Source organism: Delphinus delphis, chromosome 4 (genome assembly GCF_949987515.2).
Source record: "Delphinus delphis chromosome 4, mDelDel1.2, whole genome shotgun sequence".
In the NCBI taxonomy this organism is placed as follows: Eukaryota; Metazoa; Chordata; class Mammalia; order Artiodactyla; family Delphinidae; genus Delphinus; species Delphinus delphis.
The window spans coordinates 116,367,480-116,391,342 of record NC_082686.1 but is presented as its reverse complement, the minus strand read 5'-3'; the positions used below and the strand labels follow the sequence as shown (position 1 = coordinate 116,391,342).

At 38.6% G+C, this 23,863-nt stretch overlaps 1 protein-coding gene across 1 annotated transcript in view; it reads left to right on the top strand.

Annotated features, from left to right (window-relative positions):
- The window catches only part of COPB2 (COPI coat complex subunit beta 2), a 31,183-nt gene extending 7,410 nt beyond the window's left edge, over positions 1-23,773 (top strand). The window contains exons 3-22 of the mRNA XM_060011334.1: positions 485-571; positions 779-905; positions 1,780-1,928; positions 3,775-3,921; positions 4,851-4,950; positions 5,599-5,741; positions 5,991-6,190; positions 7,510-7,620; positions 10,665-10,753; positions 10,844-10,950; positions 12,020-12,163; positions 12,810-12,940; positions 13,211-13,418; positions 19,232-19,342; positions 20,594-20,808; positions 22,181-22,273; positions 22,362-22,542; positions 22,729-22,797; positions 22,951-23,022; positions 23,284-23,773. Of these exons, the coding sequence (XP_059867317.1) occupies positions 485-571; positions 779-905; positions 1,780-1,928; positions 3,775-3,921; positions 4,851-4,950; positions 5,599-5,741; positions 5,991-6,190; positions 7,510-7,620; positions 10,665-10,753; positions 10,844-10,950; positions 12,020-12,163; positions 12,810-12,940; positions 13,211-13,418; positions 19,232-19,342; positions 20,594-20,808; positions 22,181-22,273; positions 22,362-22,542; positions 22,729-22,797; positions 22,951-23,022; positions 23,284-23,379 (2,580 nt within the window). The 3' untranslated portion in view covers positions 23,380-23,773. The remainder of the gene's footprint in view (positions 1-484; positions 572-778; positions 906-1,779; positions 1,929-3,774; positions 3,922-4,850; positions 4,951-5,598; positions 5,742-5,990; positions 6,191-7,509; positions 7,621-10,664; positions 10,754-10,843; positions 10,951-12,019; positions 12,164-12,809; positions 12,941-13,210; positions 13,419-19,231; positions 19,343-20,593; positions 20,809-22,180; positions 22,274-22,361; positions 22,543-22,728; positions 22,798-22,950; positions 23,023-23,283) is intronic.
- Positions 23,774-23,863: the final 90 nt, after the last annotated feature.

Genomic DNA, 23,863 nt, shown 5'->3' with positions numbered 1-23,863 from the left:
AAATACTTATTACACATTCATTGTTTTTCAGCAGCTGTTCTAGGCTCTAGGTATACAGTGGTGAACAAGATTCCTGCCCTCAGGGGGCTTAGCAGGAAAGATTGATGTTAAACACGTAATTATGAAGGTGCTATGTTGTGAAAGTGGAGTATAAGGTCCTCTGGGTGGGTTTTCAGGCGGAGGGAACATGAGCAAAGAAGGCACTGGGAGTAGCCAAGGATGAAGCTGGAGCACAGAGGATGGGGAACTTCATCTTGTTGACATTTGCTTTCTTTTGTCATTTATAAGTATTTGCACTTTGAATCTGTTAAAGAAAAGATCTTTGGTCTATTGTTTTCATTTGACTGTTGCACTTTTATATTTTAGCCTGAGAACATTTTATGATTAGTAGTGATACAAAAAATCGGATGTTTTAAATATAACAGGATAGATTTTTTCAGTTATTTTCTCATGACTCAAAGTGTATTCTTGTGAAATTTTTAAGACACTGGTGAAAACATTTGAAGTATGTGATCTTCCTGTTCGAGCTGCCAAGTTTGTTGCGAGGAAGAATTGGGCTGTGACGGGGGCGGTAAGTAATTCCCTGCGCTTCTAACCCATCCATGAACCTGTCAGTGGCTTCTTTGGCGGCGGCAAGTCAAAGAGCTTTGGCTCTTGCTTTGTTTTGTTAATTAGTGCATTGTTTTGGAACCTGGGCTTTATACCCTGAGCCTATAATATACTTTTTTGTGCAATTTACTTCGTAACATAATGATGGTGTTAAACTTTCCATTTCCAGGATGACATGCAGATTAGAGTGTTCAACTACAACACTCTGGAGAGAGTTCATATGTTTGAAGCTCATTCAGACTACATTCGCTGTATTGCTGTTCATCCAACCCAGCCTTTCATTCTAACTAGCAGCGGTAAGAGATGACCCCTTTTGGTCCTGTGCGTCTCTTTGAGTAATTCATTTTCATTCAGTGAGACATGCAATTCTTTTACTGCTGTTACAAGCAGAGTTCTAATTCCAAGCAGCCTTTAAACTATTTAAATCCATTAACGTGCTATCAGTGCTGCTTACTTTTGTATTTTAATGAATATCAGTTCTACTTAGGATTTGTATAGCAGTTGCTCCAATTCCCGTCAGGGAAGACCTGAAGGTCTAGATGCTGAAAAGTCTGCTGAACAGAAAGCTAATTTACATGCTCATTGAGTGAGTTTTTGGCAGATTGCCATATACCCTAGTCAACTTTATCTTTATACTCAGATTAGTTTGCTCCTTGGTATTATGTATAAAACAGTGGCGCTTTTGGAAGGCATTTAAAACCAGTTGCACTGAACTGGTAATAGCTCTTTGAAACATTTTAATTTAGAGATTGAGAAGTAACTCAGAACTTTTTTTTTTTTTTAACCAATCTTGTATTAAAAGAGAAATGCTTATTTCTGAAATAATCATTGCCATCATTATTCATTCATACTTAGACTCTAATCAAACTTGTTCCTCTTTCATCATTCTGTAAAGCCCATTGAGTCTGTCTTAAATTTTTTTCCATGAAATTTGTATATTTGCTATTAGTAATCTCTCTCTTTTATCTCCACTCTTTAGAGAGTTAAATTTATTCTTAGAATAAATAAGCATATTGAAAAATCTGTTCAATTCCGATTCTGTTTCTTTAAGACATGGAATATATGCTTTGTGTTAGATTTGCTGCCTTAAAAGGCACAGAGACTCTGCACCTTAGTTCTGAATGAAAGAAATAGAAATTGCAACTAACTGGAGACTTTCTTTTGGTCTAGATGACATGCTTATTAAACTCTGGGACTGGGATAAAAAATGGTCTTGCTCACAAGTGTTTGAAGGACACACCCATTATGTTATGCAGATTGTGATCAACCCCAAAGATAACAATCAGTTTGCCAGTGCTTCTTTGGACAGGACTATCAAGGTAGGATGTCTACTGTTGGTGTCAGTTATGCTTGTTGGTGATTTTACTACTGGCTGCCCAGAAAGTTATTCCTGAGAAGTTTCTCTCAAAAGCTCATTTTGAAGCAAAATAGGACTTCTCATTTTGAACCAGAAGGGCATATTCTGTTGAGAAGAACAGTGTGGCAGCTCAGTGTTCTTAATGAAGGAGTGTTTTTCCACGTGGAAGCAATATGGTGTAAGACTTAAACCTCTGCACACCCAGAATAAGAAAATGCCTGTATCTTCTCTAGGTCACTGTTTCCTCTCCTTTAGTATATTTGTTGTTGACTTCTGCTGATTATTAATCTGTTTTATATTTAAATGTCATCTGCCTTCATTCTTTTTCTTACTTCATTTCTCCATACTGCTTCCAGTTATCTTTCTAAAGCATGGATTCCATCTTGTCAGTTCCCAGTCTAAGGGTAAAGTCCAAATGCCTTGGTGTGGAATACAAGCGTTTCCAAGACTAGCCTTAGCTAATGTTATGAGATATCTCCAGTAACCCTGGTCTACTCACCATTTTCTAGAGAAGCCCTGAATGTTCACAGAACCTTACCTAATTCAGCTGGTCCTTCTGCCTGCAGTATTCTTTATTCTGCCATTTTGATTTCTTTTCCTCTGGATAATTAATTACTCATCTTTCAAGGCTTATTAGCACAGTTATTTACTCTGAGAAGCTCTCTTCAGACATACATTTCACCTCTAGACAGAGCCAGTCATTTTCATCCCGTTCCTTCCATCGCTTTTTGCCTCTATTATGACCTTCATGTTGAATAATAATGAACGTGTCTCCGGAAATTTTTATCCCTGAAATGTTGATGTTTGGGGCAGGAACTGTGTGTTACCCCCTCCCCCAGGCACACGTTAGCAAGCAGCACAGTGCCTTGCCTATACTAGATGCTTAATACATGTTGCAGTGAGTGTAAATACATTTCTTTTCCCACTGTAGTATTTAAATTATTTCTGTATGCATAGATTTAAAATATACATTACATAAACTTTTGTTTGCATGTATAGGCTTACATCTATATAACATTTTTATTAGCTTTCCTTTAACTTTTATAAAATGTTATATGCTGTTTGTCTGACAATTTATTATTAAATGTTATATGTTGAATATCTTAGGACTTCGGCCTACTTTATTTTTTTTCCTTTCACTGGATTGTCCTTGCTTTTGACATAGGTTGAAACTTTGAAATTAGTTTTAAACTTTCTTCACTAAATTAGGTATATCTTGAAGACAAAAATTATCTTATCTTTGGCTCTAGTAAAATTTGTTTACACATCTTTATACTTCCCACAGGGCCTCCCATGTAGTAGGCATACAAAATAAATATTTGTAAAGGTAAAGCTCAATACCAGTGCTGTAGTAATATTTGACTACTTTTCCATACTTTTAATTTTTTGACTAAGCAGTAGTTTTCTCCTTTTAATATGTCCTACTAAGTCCACTTTCATTAGCTTTATATTAAATCTCTCATGAAGTCATTTCCTGCCCTTAAAGTAGTGTTTCTCAAAGTCAAGACACCTGGGTGTCTGTTAAAAAAAATCTAGATTCCTGGACTTCCTTGTAGATCCATTGAGTCATAATCTCTGGGGATAAAGCCTGGAAATTGGCATTTTTCAGAGAATGCTATAGTGATTCTGCCCCCTGGAAATTCAAGGAAAGTGAGAAAAAACAAAAACAAGTGGGTGAAAAAATGAGCTTTCTTCACCCCCCCCCGCCCCCAGCTTTGGCATTTACATGACCTGTCGGGGGTGTGGTGGAGCTGCCTTCTGAAAAGCAAGGCCCCATATTGACTGGCAGATGCTGTTGCTCTCTGAAGGTGTGGCAGCTGGGCTCCTCATCACCAAACTTCACTCTGGAGGGACATGAAAAAGGTGTGAACTGCATTGATTACTACAGTGGAGGCGACAAACCATACCTCATTTCAGGTGCAGATGACCGTCTTGTGAAAATATGGGACTATCAGGTACAGTTTTTTCATAACTTACTTGCCATATATTAGATATGCTTCTTACTGTTTCTTACAGGACAGTTAAAACTTGGGTTGTTGAACTCTGTTTATAGCATAATAACTTAAGGCATCAGAATTTGCACCTAAAATGTGGTCTCAGACTTTCATTTATATTTGAAAACTAGCAGACAAATGAATAATGTCATGACATCACCATGGTACAATCATTTTGCCACAAAGACTCTTGTAAACCTAGGTATGTAAATATACTTTTTTTTTTTTTGCGGTACGCGGGCCTTTTTTTAATGCGGTACGCGGGCCTCTCACTGTTGTGGCCTCCCCCGTTGCGGAGCACAGGTTCCGAACGCACAGGCTCAGCGGCCATGGCTCACGGGCCCAGCCGCTCCGCGGCATGTGGGATCCTCCCGGACCGGGGCACGAACCCGTGTCCCCTGCATCGGCAGGTGGACTCTCAACCACTGCACCACGAGGGAAGCCCTGTTACTACACTTTTTATCTCTAATAGTATGTTAAATTTTTATTTTTTTGTTTCTCACATCAAAATTTCAATAAACAGTTAATAAAATGAGGCCTAGAAACCAGTTGTACTGAGATACTCAAATTTGTGTTTAAATACAGGATAAAATATTAAAGACATTATCTTCGGAATTTGAGGGAGTGATACTTAGATGAAGACCACATCTTTCAGGGGTGTGTTGTGTTTTCTTCTTTAAATGTGATAGTTACATTTATATTTGCCTGTACTATCAAATAATTAGAGAAAATGTGTACACGGTAAGATGGTTCTATTCCAAAAATCTCTGTATTGAATACTGTTAAGATGTCATAACCACTCTTATTTATTATGTATCTGTGCACTGAGAAAATTAAGGATGAGTTATTGTTTGCCACGAATAAAAGTGTTTTCTGTGTACTGATTACAGAATAAAACATGTGTACAGACACTGGAGGGACACGCCCAGAATGTGTCTTGTGCCAGTTTTCATCCTGAGCTGCCAATTATCATCACAGGTTCAGAAGATGGTAAGTTAGAAATGGATATTTAGTCCTGTGTTTAATAGCATTACTAAGTGGATATTTAAGCAGGCTAGTGCCCTGCATTTTCTTTGGAAGTTTTAAAGGATTTTGATATTTTTATTAGAGTAGACTACTTAAGCTGTAAAAGAGTAAAGGGGCGTTGTTACCAGCATCATTCTAATGTGTTTTGACTCTGTTACTTAAATAAGAGGACACCCAGAAGTGCTAGAGAAAAGCTGAAAAAGCCTGTGCTTTGGAGTCTAAAAGCCCGGGGTCAAATTCAGCCTCTGCCACTTCATAGGTGTGTGGTTTGGGTACATTATGAAATGGGCATAGATACATCTGCCTCATAGGATTACAGTGAAAGGATGTGAAGAAATCATGTATAGAAAGCATCTGGCACATAGTGGGCACTGTACCCAGGAATCCTGTCATTATTTCACACTTAAGATCACATTTCTTAGTTTTAGTTTCTTATAAATGTTCTATTATTTATTTATGTTGCTTTATAAAATCACAGAATATAGATCAAGAAATTAAGCTGTCAGGAAGTGTGTTCTGTTTGAATATAAAGACTTCCATGTGGCTGGTTCACCTGACAGTTCATTCTTGGATGTTCAAATCAAAAGGGCGTATTCACATGGCTCTTTTCAGGAACCGTGCGTATTTGGCATTCAAGCACCTATCGCCTTGAGAGCACGTTGAATTATGGCATGGAGAGGGTATGGTGTGTGGCCAGCCTGCGAGGATCCAACAACGTTGCTTTGGGCTATGATGAAGGGAGCATCATTGTGAAGGTAATCTCTCATTACACTGTCTCTGAATAGATGGACATAGGGGAAGCAGTTATCTTCCAAGTCACCAGTTTTGTTAAACTGGCATTTCTGTCATTAAGCTCAAGAGATTAGCACCGGAGATTTAAAGTGGAAGAAAGGAACCCTCCATTAAATGAAAATAGGAAATGTTTATTTTGTCGTGGTTTTATTTTGTTGTGGTTTTATTTTGTTTTCCTTTTCATTGCTAAGAGTCATTTGTCATTCCTCCAGCTTGGTCGGGAGGAACCTGCCATGTCCATGGATGCCAATGGAAAGATAATTTGGGCCAAACATTCAGAAGTCCAGCAGGCCAACCTAAAAGCAATGGGAGATGCTGAAATTAAAGATGGAGAAAGATTGCCACTGGCAGTAAAGGATATGGGCAGTTGTGAAATATACCCTCAGACTATCCAGCACAATCCTAATGGGCGGTAAGCCACCACCAAAATCTCTCTCTGGGCTTCTGTGTATGTTTGCATATCCACAGCATATCCCACCCCTGCCCTTTGGTGGGCATTCCTCATTGAGCTTTTGCTGTGGCCTCACAGTCCTCAACACAGCAGCAGGCAGCCATGCTTCTGATCGGGTTGGCATGCAAGGTGAAGTATAGTTGCCTTCCTGGCCTTATCCCACCACGCAGTTTTGAACAGTTGAATAGTTTTGTGTTGACTCTTTATTTCAGATGTGTTGGTATGTGTCCTTCCACTCCTTCAAGGCATAGAATCATGTCTTATCCTGAGACTTAGTAGGTGCTCTCTAAATACTTGCTGACTCAGTGCTCTTAAGAAGAAGAGTTGTGAGGTCTTTGTCTTTTGAAAACATTTGGGGACTGCTAATAATTCTGCTTCCTCTCTGTAATTTGAATCGTCAGCTCTGTTTCTCCCTTAAGATTTGTAAAGCACTGAACATCTTGTGAGAGGAGAGTTTCTAGTACAATAAGTTTAAACCTGTGAGTTTTAAAAATTATTTTACAATAGATCTTGGCATTTTATAATGCTGTCCTGAGTATTAAAAAAGACAGAGTATATAAACCAAGTATGCTGCCTAGTTCAGTAAATGGTATCCATAATTACTTGTAATAAAATTTTCTTATGAAGATTAAGAACGCATTGCATTTTTTCCCCTTAATATCATAAAATGTTTCTTGCTGAAGTTTTACATTTCACCTTTGGCAATCTAATAACAGCCAATATGTCTACTGAGAAAATTTTGACTATGCAACATTCTTTTTTTCTTATATTTAAATGTTAAAATATCCTGTTTATTTTGATAAATTTAACAGTCATTAAAAACTGGGGTAAGATATCTTTATTCATTTGCATGATCAGCTTTAAAATGAAGATAGCCTTGCAACAAGGTAGTGCCTCCCTATGGTGTAAATGTAATGAGCAAACTGCCAAGCATCTTGGTGCTCAACAGGTGCTCGTTGAATTAGGGGAATCTTCCCCTGGTGCCTCCACACTTTCTCATCTTCCTGACCCTTTGTTTATAAGAGAGGCCACTGCAGTAACATTTTCAGTAGTAACCCCCTCTTCATAATCTGCTTTTGATTTGTTGGGTGGAATATTTATGTCTAGCTCCATATTCAGAGAAATATATAACTTTAAAAGGTAATAGGTTCATTTGTAACAGTCAACTGAAATAACGTTTGTTATTAGAAATATTTCACCATAAAGATGAATCATTGTTACTTAAATTTTACATGTCATTGGTCCTCTGTACTTCCCTCCCTGGGTTCTATAATTTCTAGGTTTGTTGTGGTGTGTGGTGATGGCGAATATATCATCTACACAGCAATGGCGCTGAGAAACAAGAGCTTTGGGTCTGCCCAGGAGTTTGCGTGGGCCCACGATTCTTCAGAGTAAGTTTTGGCTGTGTCATATCCAGCTTGCCCTGATTGCCAATGTGTGTTCTCTGTGCAGCTGTATTAAAGAGGTTTGCAAGGCTCAATGTAGGCTGTTCTTCACCATGTTAAAGAACAGTTCTCACCAGAGCTGTGTTGGAAGATTGGTCAGGGGCAGCTATGCAGCCTGAGCTGCCTCTGCCTTTTCTGTGTTCAGTATTGAGCGGGCACTCAATCTGATATAATAATCACATTAAACCGGGGACCCAGCACCTATTTCCTTGGTGGAGCCCGTGGCAGGGCCTGGTACTTATGGGCTGAAGGCAAAGTAGGCCCTCAAATCAAGACCATGGCAGGCCCTCCCCAGGACCTGGCATCCTGAGCTGCAGCTGCCCTTTTCTGAGCTACTGGGGAGAGATGCTGAGTTCTGATGTAATCTTGATGAAAACCTCAATGAATCTTTTTTTTTAAAATATCTTTATTGGAGTATAACTGATTTACAATGTTGTGTTGGTTTCTACTGTACAACAAAGTGAATCAGCTATATGTATACATATATCTCCATATCCCCTCCCTCTTGAGCCTCCCTCCCACCCTCCCTGTCACACCCCTCTAGGTGGTCACAAAGCATCAAACTGAATCCCTGTGCTATGCAGCAGCTTCCCACTGGCCATCCATTTTACATTTGGTAGTGTATATATGTCAGTGCTACTCGCTCACTTCATCCCAGCTTCCCCTCCCCGCCGCGTCCTCAAGTGAGTTCTCTACGTCTGCGTCTTTATTCCTGCCCTGCCATTGCAGGTCTGTTTACAATAGCCAGGACATGGAAGCAACCTGAGTGTCCATCAACAGATGAATGGATAAAGAGGATGTGGCACATATATACAATGGAATATTACTCAGCCATAAAAAGAAACGAAATCGAGTTATTTGTAGTGGATGGACCTAGAGTCTGTCATACAGAGTGAAGTAAGTCAGAAAGAGAAAAACAAATACCATATGCTAACACATATATATGGAATCTTTAAAAAAAAAAAAGGTTCTGATGAACCTAGGGGCAGGACAGGAATAAAGACATAGATGTAGAGAGTGGACTTGACACGGGGAGGGGGAAGGGTAAGCTGGGACGAAGTGAGACAGTGGCATGGACATATATACACTACCAAATGTAAAATAGCTAGCTAGTGGGAAGCAGCTGCATAGCACAGGGAGATCAGCTCCGTGCTTTGTGACCACCTAGAGGGGTGGGATAGGGAGGGTGGGAGGGAGATGCAAGAGGGAGGGGATAGGGGGATATACGTATGCATATAGCTGATTCACTTTGTTATACAGCAGAAACTAACACAACATTGTAAAGCAATTATATTCCAATAAAGATGTTAAAAAAAAAACTCATTTTCTGTAATGTTATCTCCCATTCTTTTTTTTTTTTTTTAATAATCTTAGGATCCATTTAATTTTATTTAAATATATCATCACCCTCCTTGAGACTCTAAATCAAGGACTTGGGATCCTAATTTGAAAATGAAACAGAACAACACAGAGGAACCTGTTTCCTCAAAACAGTAATGGGCTTACAGAATGCCTTCTAGGAACTTATACCTAATTAAGTCTGTTCATTCCTTGCATAAACTTTAAGCTTCCTCAAATTTTATACATCTCTAAATAAAGTGGAGAAAAGGGGAAAAACCACATTTAGCTGCGTAATTCAAATAAAAGTATTTCTTTACTCACGTCCCATTCTTAACAAATTCTGTCAGAATTCAAAATGTTCATAAAATAGTCTCATTAAAAACAGGAAAAATTTACGTCTCAATTATTATAGTCACTGATCGGTTCCATTTTGATTCCTGTTTGGTGCATGTAATAAACTTCGGGGCTTACACGTTTTTTTCAGATACTGAATTACATCTTTACAGTTTTCTTAGTTTTGTTTTCCCCATATTTTGTGTTGCCTCTTCTGCCAGCAGTGGGTAACGTAAGCCTCGGTGTTGCATAGTAAGATGCATGCTTTTTATTTTTTAACAAAAAGGTCACTGAAAAGGTAAGATCTTTTCATAAATTTCCTAAATAAACTCATTCATGCACAGTTCCATATACTAAAAGGTACTTTGTAGGTACTTAGTTACCATCTTAAGCATGGTCGCCTTACCTCTCTCAACATACCTCTCTCTCTGTTTTGATAGTTTCCTCTTTTCAGCTTTATCCAGCCCAGACCCTGTTCAGCATCTTTCCCGTCTTGAGCAAAGCACTTGTCAGATCACTTCCTCATATACTCCCAAGTATCCAACCACAGCCCCTTTTCAAGGCAGAGGCCCGAGTATATATGATTTATTAAGTTGTTGCCAAACATGGCTGACTAATGAGCCCTTTATAATAAAAGTTTTATTTTTTAAGTTACTTTTATTGAGGTATCATTTATACCAAATAAAATGCACTGTTTTAAATGTATATTTCAGTGAATTTGGACAAATGGATATAATCCGCAACCACCAGCACAATCAAGAGATATAGAACATTTCTGTCATCTCAAAAACAATCCCCTTGTGTCCCTTAACAGTCAGCACCCCAGCCCCTACTCCCCAGTAGATTAAATTTGTCTTCTTTAGGGTTTCATGTCAGTGGAGTTGTGTGGTATGCACTCTTAGTCTGGCTTGTTTTGCTCAGCATTAATGTTTTTGAGATTCATCCATGTTGTTGCATGGATGGGTAATTGGTTCCCTTTTTTGCAGAGTAGTGTTCCATTGTATGAACAGACCACAGTTGGTTTAGTTATTCATCTGTTGAGGAACATTTGGATCTTTTCAGCTTCTAAAATAGTTTGTAAGCCCTAGTAATTTGTGTAATAGACCTTGTGAAACCCATTCATTATTTGTCCAACTGTAAGCAGGTCACTGATCTCTCAGGAAAAAATATAATATTGAATTTTCAACTATTAATTTTATATTTTTGCATAATTCACTACTCATATATATTTGAAGATATTTGTAACATTCGGTGGAATTGCAGTTTAGTATATACATAATATGCTATTTGCTTTCCTTTTTTTTCCCACCCCCCAGATATGCAATAAGAGAGAGCAACAGTGTTGTAAAGATATTTAAGAACTTTAAGGAAAAAAAATCATTTAAACCAGATTTTGGAGCTGAAAGTGAGTGCTGTTTATATATGATACAATTTTAGAAGCTTTGTAATGGCTCAGAAACATCTGAAGATCTAAAATTTTTTTTGTTCTTTTTAGGTATCTATGGAGGCTTCTTACTGGGAGTCAGATCTGTAAATGGCTTAGCTTTCTATGACTGGGACAATACAGAACTCATACGCAGAATTGAAATTCAGCCCAAACACGTGAGCTCCCTCCATTGCTGTTTTTGGAGTGTACATCTTTGTGACAAGCTCTGAGTTCCTGAGGCCAAAAAACATCCTTGTACCCTGCTGTCCCTGTTCCATTGTGCGGGACACAGTGCCATGTACCTCAGGATTGCTTAGAAAAGGAGAGTCGTGGTATTTGAGTGAGGCAGTAGATGTTGGGCTTTTTGAAAAGTATAAAAAGTTATACAAATGCCAAGTGCTGTTCATATTTTAAATGGCTTTAATGCTTTGAAGATAAGTAGCCAGGGAGTTCTTGACCTGGATGGGCCTACAAGTCTCCCACTCAGTTCAGAAAGCCTTTTCATACCTTACCTGATAATGGCTGTTTAAAATTTAGGTAGCCATTCTCCAGTGACAAAGTTTTCAACCTTTACATCTGCCTGCTTCTTTGACAACTTTAACTGTCAGGAAATTATCTGTGGAGGCAAATCCACCTCCCCAGGGTCCTGGTTCTGTCTTCTAGAGCATGCATTTTCAGCAGGGGGACGTTGTCCCCTAGGGGGAAGAAATTGGTTCCTGAAACCAATTGATGAAAAAAAGTACTCTCTTTATCTATAAAGCATAGGTGCTCATATGTTTATACACATTATGTGTTTGTGTACCTTATGTATATGTTTATGTACTAATATATGTGTAGACATATAGTATCTGTGATACTAAAACCTCAGGGGAAGATGATTGGGAAAAAAATGCCTAAAAAAAGTTTGGGGTGGGGGTCATAATGGGAAAGAAAAAAAAGAGTGAGAAACACTATTCTAGAGCAATAGGGAACAGGCTAGTGCTCCTCTGAATCTCAGCACACCTGGCACTTACTGCCAGCTCTCCTTGCTGCCTCCCTTAGGTCTTTCCATTTCTATGAATGGAACAGTACTGCCCTGTCCACCCTCCCAAATATGTGTGTATATACATGACAAAATTGTTAAGTGTATACTTAGTATCTTAATGTAGGAAGATAAATCTTGTAGGAAACAAAGTGTATGCAGTTTCTCATACCCACTTAGAAATCCGAAATCATTTATCTGTGTTTTTGTTTGTCATGTTGCAGATTTTCTGGTCTGACTCTGGAGAGCTAGTCTGTATTGCCACTGAAGAGTCATTTTTTATCCTTAAATATCTGTCGGAAAAAGTTTTGGCTGCACAGGAAACACATGAGGGAGTTACTGAAGATGGCATTGAAGATGGCTTTGAAGTAATTGCATCAGCACAACTTCAGCTTTGTTTTTAAATGATTTATATTCTTATAGCAGAACTTCACTCATTGTAACATTTTACTATAAAATAGGTTTGGGGAAACTAATAAGCATTTAAGGAGTTACGGTAAAATGTGAAAATTAAAATCTTGGCTCAGAGATCAGGGTCTGAAAGTTTTTGTTCAAAAGAAATTTGTGCTTTGATTTTAGGAAACCTTTAGACTAACTTTGATTATCTTTCAGTAAGGAAATTAGAAGGTGTTTTGGTCTTAAGATAGTTTAGCCAGAGTTATTTGAAATGAGCTCTCAAATGTAAAGATAAATCGTCCATTGTGGAGGTGTCTTGGAAGACATTTTGAAATACTTATTATGCCAGTCTCATGTATGTTAGGAGTTTAGATCAACACATTCTTAGATTACAGCTTTGACGCTACAGTGAGATTTTACAGTACAGATACTCATCCAGGAATCTGTTCTTAAATGAAGAAAGTAGAAATTCCAAGGAAAGATTTTCTGTCTTGAAATAGGATTCTTTCTTTGCATTTCTTATTTTACGTATCACCCCTAATTATATTCAGTTTTTTGTCATTGACAGGATTCCTGTTGCTGAATAAGACAATAATAGACTTTATTCTTTTCCTGCAGGTTCTTGGTGAGATTCAGGAAATCGTGAAAACCGGGCTGTGGGTAGGCGACTGCTTCATTTACACAAGTTCTGTGAACAGATTAAATTATTATGTCGGAGGAGAAATAGTCACCATTGCCCACTTGGACAGGTAGCTGAGTATCGTTTTGCTTTTGTCTTTAGCATCCTAAATTTAAAAGTATACTTTTTAAACATAAAACCAGTTGCTGGCTTTTAACAATGATAGGCCTGATTTTTCAGTGTTATCGTTTTAATAGATGGCAGTTGCTAACCAAAATTGCATCAATCAAATGGAAAGATTTTGAGCAAGAGGCAGAGTGAGTGAGTGACTGCAAGAGAGAGAGTGTGTGTATGTACTGACTTGGGCTTAGTTCTAAATTAGTTTCCGTTTCTCTTACAGGACGATGTATCTCCTGGGCTATATTCCGAAAGACAACAGGCTTTATCTGGGGGATAAGGAACTCAACATCGTTAGCTACTCCCTGCTGGTTTCAGTGCTGGAATACCAGACAGCTGTCATGCGGAGAGACTTCAGCATGGCTGATAAGGTCCTTCCGACCATTCCCAAAGAGCAGAGGACCAGAGTTGCTCACTTCTTGGAAAAGCAGGTAAGGGGGTGGGGGTTGTTTGTTTGTTTTGTGTGTGTTTTTGAAAACCAGCAATTTGAAAGAATGTTAATACAAATTTGAAGAACTTTATTTCTTAACTGCCACTGATTTCCTTATGGCAATGGAATTTCTCTTGTAAATTTAAGTCACTTGTACACTCCTCCTCCTCCTTTCTCATTGCCCTTCGCATCCTCTTTAAATGTTGGAGGTGATTACTAGTCTTCCCTTTTTGTAGACTGCTTTTCCGTTCTATCAATATTTTCATTTCTATGCTGCATTTTTCTCTATCCTAGCTGGCTTCTCTCTCTGTCTCTGTCTCTCTCTCTTTGTAAAATATACATAAAATTTACCATTACTGATAAGCCTTTTCCTTGATGTAGCACTTTTTAGTATAAATTCAAAGTTATATGTGCACAAAGTACTACGTTTTGCAAGGCTTAGGAAAAAAACAGCCCTCCCTCTCTCATTTCTCCTCCCTAGCGGTAATCACTTGTAATTCTTTTAGCTGACTCTGTTGGCATTTATTTTCACATGTCTAACACGCTTATATTGCTGTTTCTCAGCTTTAGGCATTTCTTGGGACTTTCCACTCTATACAAGATGAGGAATTTATCTTTCACTCCACCTGCTTCTACCACATACATGCCACACTCCTATTCCTTATCCTCCCAATATAGTTACATCATAATTTTGATTAAATTGGTATTCATTGTTTATATTGTTGTGGCTGTGTAAACACTGTTCATAGCTGAGCCATGTGATATATTATGGCAATAGCTTTCTCTTCTTGCAGTTGTTTGTTTTCCTTGGAGTTAATAATTGTTTCTTTTTTTAAAACTTTGCTTATTTTTCTATGTGCTTAGGGTTATTCTCCCTACTCTGATGGTTCTCCAGATTTCCTTGAAATCTCCTTTCAGTATGTTCAGTCTGCTTCAGGCTAAACTGGTTTCTGCCCTCATCATGGATATCCCCTCACCATCGTGTTGAGGCTTCCCTTTGGCTCTCTTGAGTTGGATCCGTTGTTTCCTATATTCCCTATCTTTCCTGGTTTACTCCCGCATTTTGCTGGAGTATGTCCTTCAGTAGTTTCCTGAGAAAAGGGTTATTTATTAATAGCAAGTAAATTTTTTTGTGACCTCGATTATCTGAAAGTGCCATTGTTCTACCTTAAAACATATTTGGCTATTTAACTGGATATAGAATTCTAGGTTGGAGATGATTTTCTCTCAGAATTTTGAAGACGAAACTCTTATTTTGCCTTCTGCCTTCTAGCTTCTAGTTGTTGAGGTCTAAAGCCATTTATATGCCTGATTCTTGGTACCTGATCTGTTTATTTCTCTTTGGAAGTTTTTTGGGTCTTGTCCCTATTGTTCTGTGATGTTATCATGATGGTGGGCCTTGGTGTAGGGGTTAATTATTGTTCATTCTGCTGGGTATTAGATGAGCTCTCTTAGTTGGAAACTCATTCCTTCTTTTTTTTTTTCGATACAGTGCCTGTGAAGTTGGCACTATTTTTATTTTTTATTTTTTTAACATCTTTATTGGAGAATAATTGCTTTACAATGGTGTGTTAGTTTCTGCTTTACAACAAAATGAATCAGTTATATATATACATATGTTCCCATATCTCTTTCCTCTTGCGTCTCCCTCCCTCCCACTCTCCCTATCCCACCCCTCCAGGCGGTCACAAAGCACCGAGCTGATCTCCCTGTGCTATGCGGCTGCTTCCCACTAGCTATCTACCTTACGTTTGGTAGTGTATATATGTCCATGCCTCTCTCTCGCTTTGTCACACCTTAACCCTTCCCCCTCCCCATATCCTCAAGTCCATTCTCTAGTAGGTCTGTGTCTTTATTCCTGTCTTACCCCTAGGTTCTTCATGACATTTTTTTTTCTTAAATTCCATATATATGTGTTAGCATACGGTATTTGTCTCTCTCTTTCTGACTTACTTCACTCTGTATGACAGACTCTAGGTCTATCCACCTCATTACAAATAGCTCAATTTCGTTTCTGTTTATGGCTGAGTAATATTCCATTGTATATATGTGCCACATCTTCTTTATCCATTCATCCGATGGTGGACACTTAGGTTGTTTCCATCTCCGGGCTATTGTAAATAGAGCTGCAATGAACATTTTGGTACATGACTCTTTTTGAATTATGGTTTTCTCAGGGTATATGCCCAGTAGTGGGATTGCTGGGTCATATGGTAGTTCTATTTGTAGTTTTTTAAGGAACCCTCATACTGTTCTCCACAGTAGCTGTATCAATTTACATTCCCACCAACAGTGCAAGAGTGTTCCCTTTTCTCCACACCCTCTCCAGCATTTATTGTTTGTAGATTTTTTGATGATGGCCATTCTGACTGGTGTGAGATGATACCTCATTGTAGTTTTGGTTTGCATTTCTCTAATGATTAGTGATGTTGAGCATTCTTTCATGTGTTTGTTGGCAGTCTGTATATCTTCTTTGGAGAAATGTCTATTTAGGTCTTCTGCCCATTTTTGGATTGGGTTTTTTTTTTGTTGTTGTTATTAAGCTGCATGAGCTGCTTATAAATTTTGGAGAGTAATCCTTTGTCAGTTTCTTCATTTGCAAATATTTTCTCCCATTCTGAGGGTTGTCTTTTGGTCTTGTTTATGGTTTCCTTTGCTGTGCAAAAGCTTTAAAGTTTCATTAGGTCCCATTTGTTTATTTTTGTTTTTATTTCCATTTCTCTAGGAGGTGTGTCAAAAAGGATCTTGCTGTGATTTATGTCATAGAGTGTCCTGCCTATGTTTTCCTCTAAGAGTTTGATAGTTTCTGGCCTTACATTTAGGTCTTTAATCCATTTTGAGCTTATTTTTGTGTATGGTGTTAGGGAGTGATCTAATCTCATACTTTTACATGTACCTGTCCAGTTTTCCCAGTACCACTTATTGAAGAGGCTGTCCTTTCTCCACTGTACACTCCTGCCTCCTTTATCAAAGATAAGGTGACCATATGTGCGTGGGTTTATCTCTGGGCTTTCTATCCTGTTTCATTGATCTATATTTCTGTTTTTGTGCCAGTACCATACTGTCTTGATTACTGTAGCTTTGTAGTATAGTTTGAAGTCAGGGAGCCTGATTCCTCCAGCTCCGTTTTTCGTTCTCAAGATTGCTTTGGCTGTTCGGGGTCTTTTGTGTTTCCATACAAATTATGAAATTTTTTGTTCTAGTTCTGTGAAAAATGCCAGTGGTAGTTTGATAGGGATTGCATTGAATCTGTAGATTGCTTTGGGTAGTAGAGTCATTTTCACAATGTTGATTCTTCCAATCCAAGAACATGGTGTATCTCTCCATCTATTTGTATCATCTTTAATTTCTTTCATCAGTGTCTTATAATTTTCTGCATACAGGTCTTTTGTCTCCTTAGGTAGGTTTATTCCTAGATATTTTATTCTTTTTGTTGCAGTGGTAAATGGGAGTGTTCTCTTGATTTCACGTTCAGATTTTTCATCATTACTGTATAGGTCATTCCTTCATTTTTGAGAGATTTTCTTGAATCATTTCTCTGTTGATTTCCTTCCTTTGTTTTCTATATTCTCTCTGTGCAACTGTTATTCAGATGTTGGACCTCTTGCACTGGTTTTCTCATTTTGTTATTCTTGGACTTTTTAAATCTTGTTTATGGATCAGAGTTTGTCTTCATACCTTCTGTAAGGGTATGAATGATAGTTTTTGTTGTTGAGTTTTCTTTTCCCCTTATGTGGTATGCTTTCTTCAGATTGCTGTTATTGGTTCATTTTGATCTCTGTCTTTCCTTTTAAAGATTTTCCTCAGGTATCTGATGATCTTTGGGCACTCATTTAAGAGTGGAGGTCTAAGAAGCAGGTCAAAAGATCTGAGTTTATGGGTGAATTTATTGGCTGGACTAAAAATATGTGATGTGGCTGGGCCTTTTGATTGGGGAGCCTCAATCAGTATCAGTATCTTCATCTAATGAATTTAATGACTCTTCACTTATTCATTTAGTGAATTTAATGAGCACTTAATATTGTACCAGGCACTGTTCAGGCTGGCATATGGCCCTCGTTGACATTTTAGCATTTTTAAGTCTTACCCCTTTGACTTGTTAGTTTACAGAGAAGCTCCCCAATCACCATCCTTGTGTGGGCTGAGCAGAGTGTGACTTGGTGTCTCAGTATTTAGTATTTCAAATATTTCGTGTCAACATCTATTCTTATAATCTCCTGTTTTCCTTTTGCCACTCAGCACTCCTTCTGGGTGTGCAGGGATCCCTTGGTGTGCAGGGATCCCTCAGACTGGAGACCCTCTAGTTTACTCTCTCCAAAGAACAAGATTCCTGTCTTCTGTGTGTGTCGAGAGGTCGGGGCAGGGAGAGGAGTGGGGACCTGGGGTATCTAACGGCTTCTTATATAGACTTTCAGGCAGTTATGTTTATTTGCTGGTTTTAGCACTACCCTTCACAAGACACCTCTGGGGATTCTGAGGTGTGAATCAGGTTGTTTCTATGCTGTCTTCACTCCTGATTTAGGGATTAGTCCTCTCTCGTGTTTTAACTTGAATGTTTGTACTCCTCCACCAGCTTTCAAGCTTCCAAAATTGTTACTCATGTCTCTGCTGCCTTTATGTGTGTCCTTGGGAGTTTATGCTTTTAAAAAAGAACCCCCTAAGTGTCATTTCAGTGGGGATTTGCAGGAAAGCAAAAGTAAGTGTATATAGCCCACCTCATTTCATCTGCTTTGCCCTCACCTATATCTGACTAGTTCTATAGATCTTCCATCCTCCACTCTTGGATTTTATATTGTCTACATCAGTGCTAGGGAAAAAAGGGAGTAATGCAGATTATTCAGAATGCCTTGTTACATTGTACTCCTGGGAGAATGAAGGGAGGGGCAGCTTGTATAGTCTGGGAAGTTATTTTAAACACAGTGATACAGCAATGCTGAATATCTACCCAGACAGAACTCAGACAGCTGTCCAGCTTCTCCCTCCTGACCACCCCCTAACAGAGCATTCACTCTCAGTCTGAGGAAGTCATATACCACATCCCTGGAGCTGAAGAACTTACCCATAGGGCAGACCCCATCAGCCCTGTTTGTCTTGGGGGAGAGGCTAATATAGTAATTACAGTAGTTGGTTTAAAAGCTTGTTGCTGATGACTGGAGCATGGGAAGGCAGTTTTAGACTTCTGTGCTCTGGAATACTTGCTCATGAGTAAACTGGACATGAGACCAACAGTAAAGGCATAGGTAATGACACCAGATCAATATCAGGACCTGAAAGCAAAATGTTTGCTAAATGACCTGCAGATGATAGAAAATTGGAAGGTTTTACATTCGACTTCCTTTTCTCTGAAGCACTGGACTAGATCTCTAAGGCCCAGCTCGGAGATTACGGACAGCTAGGTTTACACCACTGTGTCTGTCTTTCTCTTTTTGAAGTGGCTCTTGTTCAGTCAACTTTCCAAAATCCTTTTCTTTTTGACATTCGTTTACTTTTACATTTCTAAATTTTACTGATTGTTGTTTTACTTGAGTTTATCAAGCATTGGTCAGCTCCCACTGCTTAGAAAACAGTAGATGTTGTGTGACTGAATTTTGTCTGCCCTGTTTTTTACCGGTTAATTTAACAACTCCTTAATTTTTCTGTCTTCTAATTGAAGAGCATTTTTTATTTGTTACTTTGTTTAAGTAATGGGGCTTCCAGTGTCAGCAGCCTGTTTAGTTTGAGAGAGCAATGGATTGTTTGCCATGTGTGTGCACTGTATATGTAGACTACACACACAGGTTTTTCTGTACATAAACACGTATTTTATCTGTTTAGGGCTTCAAGCAGCAAGCTCTTACAGTATCCACAGACCCTGAGCATCGCTTCGAACTTGCTCTTCAGCTTGGAGAACTAAAAATTGCGTACCAATTAGCAGTGGAAGCAGAGGTATGTACTAATTTATGATTTTTTGTAACTGATGGAAGGGTCAGTAGGTACTTACATGTGTTTACTATAAGTTATGTTTTAAAGTTTTCTGAAATGCAAATTAGTGACTCATTTTGGTGAGGTTGTTGCCTTTCTTTGGTCTTCTTAAAAAATGAATTACGTTTATCTTTGCATAAATTAAATGGATTATATTGGAGATATATATTATTATATTCTTATTAATATATTCTTAGCATTCTAATTTAAGAAAAAGTGGGGTTTTTTTAATCTTACATGAGATCTGTTTTGGAAGAGAAGGAAAGCTAGAAGATAGTAGATAAAGGAGTCTGGAACTCTAAAAGGATGCAGACACAGCAGTAATTTGCCAATATTAGTGAGGAAGATGTTGGTTTTAAAGAAGGGTTTTGACATTTTGAGACAGTTTGATGACATTTTTATGGATCGTTGTATATTTTGTGTACTGAGGGCTCCCAGTTGTGGTTTAAGTCTAGCATTTACTGGTAAATTCATTTCAGATGTACTAAATAAATTTTAGCTATGTTAAGATCATCCAAATGAGCAGCATTTTATTTGATTTCTGAGAAGCTACAAATGACAGAAATGTTTATTATTAAATATTTAAGGACATAAAAAGTTTTTTCTGGGGCTTCCCTGGTGGCGCAGTGGTTGAGAGTCCGCCTGCTGATGCAGGGGACACGGGTTCGTGCCCCGGTCCGGGAAGATCCCACATGCTGTGGAGCAGCTGGGCCCGTGAGCCATGGCCGCTGAGCCTGTGCGTCCGGAGCTTGTGCTCCGCAGCGGGAGAGGCCACAACAGTGAGAGGCCCGCGTACCGGAAAAAAAAAAAAAAAAAAAAAGTTTTTTCTGCTTTCAAAAAATGGTATTAAATCGTTCCTTAAAATAATTACAGTCTAATTACCTTAAAACTCGTTAGTTTTAGTTTCACTGTGTAATTACAAAATAAAAATATAATGGGCTGATGATTATTCACATGCAGCATTAAATTTGTGTTTGAATTAATCTTATGTATGTGAATAATTTCAATTTCCTCATTATACATTTTGTCATTCCGTTCTTAATTTGATAGAACCTACTTAAGCACAGCTCAGTATATATAAAATATGTATTTTATAATTATAGAAAATATAAAATTGTCATTACAGTAATGTTCAGACTAACAGAATAACATTGATGTTGGAAATTCAAATGTTTATTTAAAAGATATTTTAATGTGGAATCTCTTTTCTTACAGTCAGAACAGAAGTGGAAACAACTTGCTGAACTTGCCATTAGTAAATGCCAGTTTGGCCTAGCCCAGGAGTGCCTGCACCATGCACAGGATTATGGGGGTCTGTTGCTTTTGGCCACTGCCTCTGGAAATGCTACTATGGTGAACAAGCTAGCAGAGGGTGCGGAGAGAGACGGCAAGAATAATGTGGCATTCATGAGCTACTTTTTACAGGGCAAGTAAGTATTAACCCAAGGTCTAAAAGAGGTGGGCACAGTAATAAAGCACTGACTTCAGGGGTGGTCTTTGGAGAGGAGCATGAAGAAGGAACCCTGGAGAGAGCGCTGATGCCTGGCCAAGTGGTGCCCCTGACGGGAGCAGGCAGGAGGACAGTGCTGCTTTGGAAGAACTCAAAGGATGCTCTTCAGCAAAGGATGCTCTTACCACTAACATTAGGTCTGATGTTCGAGCAAAAGGAGCTGCTCAGGGAGGCTCAACTGGGAGAAATGGTAAACCCCTTTCTCAACAGCCCTGCCACTTACTGGCGAAGGTATTTTATTTAATGAAGGCAGGAGGCTCTTGGGCTGCTTGCTTCATTTGGTACCTGAACGGCAGGTGATTTTACCCAAGTTGAATAATTCTGATCTGCTTACAACAAAAATAAGGCGGATGAGGATGCCAGTTACTTTTAGATTTGATTTCAACTGTAAAGCATAAAAATGTCATGTATTAAAAAGTCTAGCAGTTAGTGCATATCAGATCATTAGTTGACCATATGATGAAATAAAACACAAAAGTATTCATTAACTTTGCCCTACATACTTTTTAAACCTCGCACTTAATCATAGAAACTTTGAATGTGTTTTTTATAACATATGTATGTGTAAATTTATATACCTGTAAGAATAGGTCCACTATTTCTTATCAATAGCTCAAAAACCCAAAAACATTCTGAGAATATTTTATTTGGTGGCAAAACTTGGCCTAAACGCTGAAGTGTTATTATTAGTTGCTTTTATGCCACTTGGTTTGTTTTTATTGCATTTAGTATTCATGTGTTATAGCAGAATACTGATGTGTGTGACTCTGATGCTGAGGGTATTATGGAACGTATGGTATATGTACTTCCTAAAATCCAAAAAATTCTGAGTTCTAAAGCATGTTATCCACTTTATCAAACTTACCCAAGAAAAAGTTAAAAAAAGAAAATGGACACCTGGATATTTTCCTACTGGGCACCACTGGATTGTCCAGCACAGTCCATGTTAGAGATGCTGCCCTCAAAACTGTATTTGTGAAACCGAGTTTCTGCTCTTCATATTCTGAAGCCCTTAAATGTGCTCATCTAAGCTTCCTTGTTTTAAAAAGCCCCTTTAGATTCTTCTTAGGGAAGTTAAGGAGATTGAAAAATCTCTCACACTCCTGGAGTCCGTTATGTAACACACTGGTGATGACAAGTTAGTGGCTCAGTGACAGAAAAGAGGTGTATGCGTGAGAGTTGGAGAGGGAGTGCTGACTTGCCAGCACTAAACCCACATGTCTTTAATGTGTTAAGTGCCATTATTATAGCGTTTATTCTTGGTAACAGTGCCTCTCCTTTTTAATCTTTAGGCTTGATGCTTGCCTGGAGCTCTTGATTAGAACTGGACGACTGCCAGAAGCTGCCTTCCTGGCACGGACTTACTTACCCAGTCAGGTTTCAAGGTACAGACTTTTCATTTTAGGAAGAAATGTTTCAGATAAAAACAGAGCCCCTAACAGTCTCCCAATGGTTCTATGATATCTGTAATAGGGTGGTGAAACTCTGGAGAGAAAATCTCTCAAAAGTCAATCAGAAAGCAGCAGAATCCCTTGCTGATCCAACAGAATATGAAAACCTTTTCCCTGGATTAAAAGAAGCCTTCGTTGTAGAAGAATGGGTGAAGGAAACACATGCTGACCTGTGGCCAGCCAAACAATACCCACTTGTCACGGTGAGTGCCTGGGGTGCCTCATCCCGTGTGACTACGGGGTGGAAAGGCATTCACGACTTAAGGTTTTGAACTGCACCACATACATTATGGTTCGATTAGGAGCTAGTATCTGGGATTTAGGCCAAGTTTATAGATGACTTACGCTTTCAGAATATCTCATTTCATCATTGCTTTATTCTCTGATAGCCAAATGAAGAAAGAAATGTTATGGAAGAGGCAAAAGGCTTTCAGCCCTCAAGATCTGCATCTCAGCAGGTCAGTCAGACATGAGAAAGTCTGGCTGAGATTTGGTGATTTTTAAGTACCATTTCCCACTTCCTAATCCTCGTCTGCCTTCTCTTCGGGAAAAATTTCAAATTCCTAAACAGATTCCTTTGTTTTTATGTGTGTTTCTACTTGGGTTTTCAGGAACTTGATGGGAAACCTGCTTCTCCTACTCCTGTTATTGTGGCCCCCCACACAGACAACAAAGAAGAAAAGGTACGGACATCATACCCAACTTCCTATTGGACCCCAGCCTCACCCTCCCTCCTCGCAAATGTCTGCAGGATGTGCAGGCCTCTGCGTTTTAAGTGATGTAATCAGTTTCAGAGCAGGGGTTCTGAAATGAGAAAATGCCCCCTTTTGACTGTTGTTTTAGTTCTCTTTGGTTCATGAATCACAGATAACTCTTCTTTAATAACTTTGCTTTAACACAGTACTATATAACTATATTACTCACCCTCTTCCTTTTCTTTGCAGAGTTTACTTGAACTGGAAGTAGATTTGGATAATTTGGAATTAGAAGATATTGACACAACAGATATCAACCTGGATGAAGATATTTTGGATGACTGAATAATGTTTCCCATTTACTCAACTAAACAGATCATTATTATGGACAGGTATTGATCATCACCCTGACCACAGTGCTTTGGACTCTGAGAAACTCCTTAGATTTTTATATGCAGATGCTGTGGCCCACTGGGAGCACAATGCCCTCATCTTCGGAGGAGTTTATGTGCAGCATCTAAATCACAATGTTTCCTTGTTAACTAAGACTGCTGTGCGCTTTGATTTTTTTCATACTGTCATTAAGACCATATCTCATAAAATCTTTTGAATTAATGAAGATACTTCAAAGTTTCCTTTCTGCATAATGAAAATAGGATTCTAGTTTTAGAAGGCTGAGCCAAAACTACACCTCACCTAGGGATCAGCCCGCATTCTCTTTTCTTTGAATAAGTATTTTCAAATACCATCAATCACATTTTTCTTAGAACTGAATATCCGTGCTAAACCATTTTCCTTGACCTCATGGCATTATTCCTCTCTATGTAGC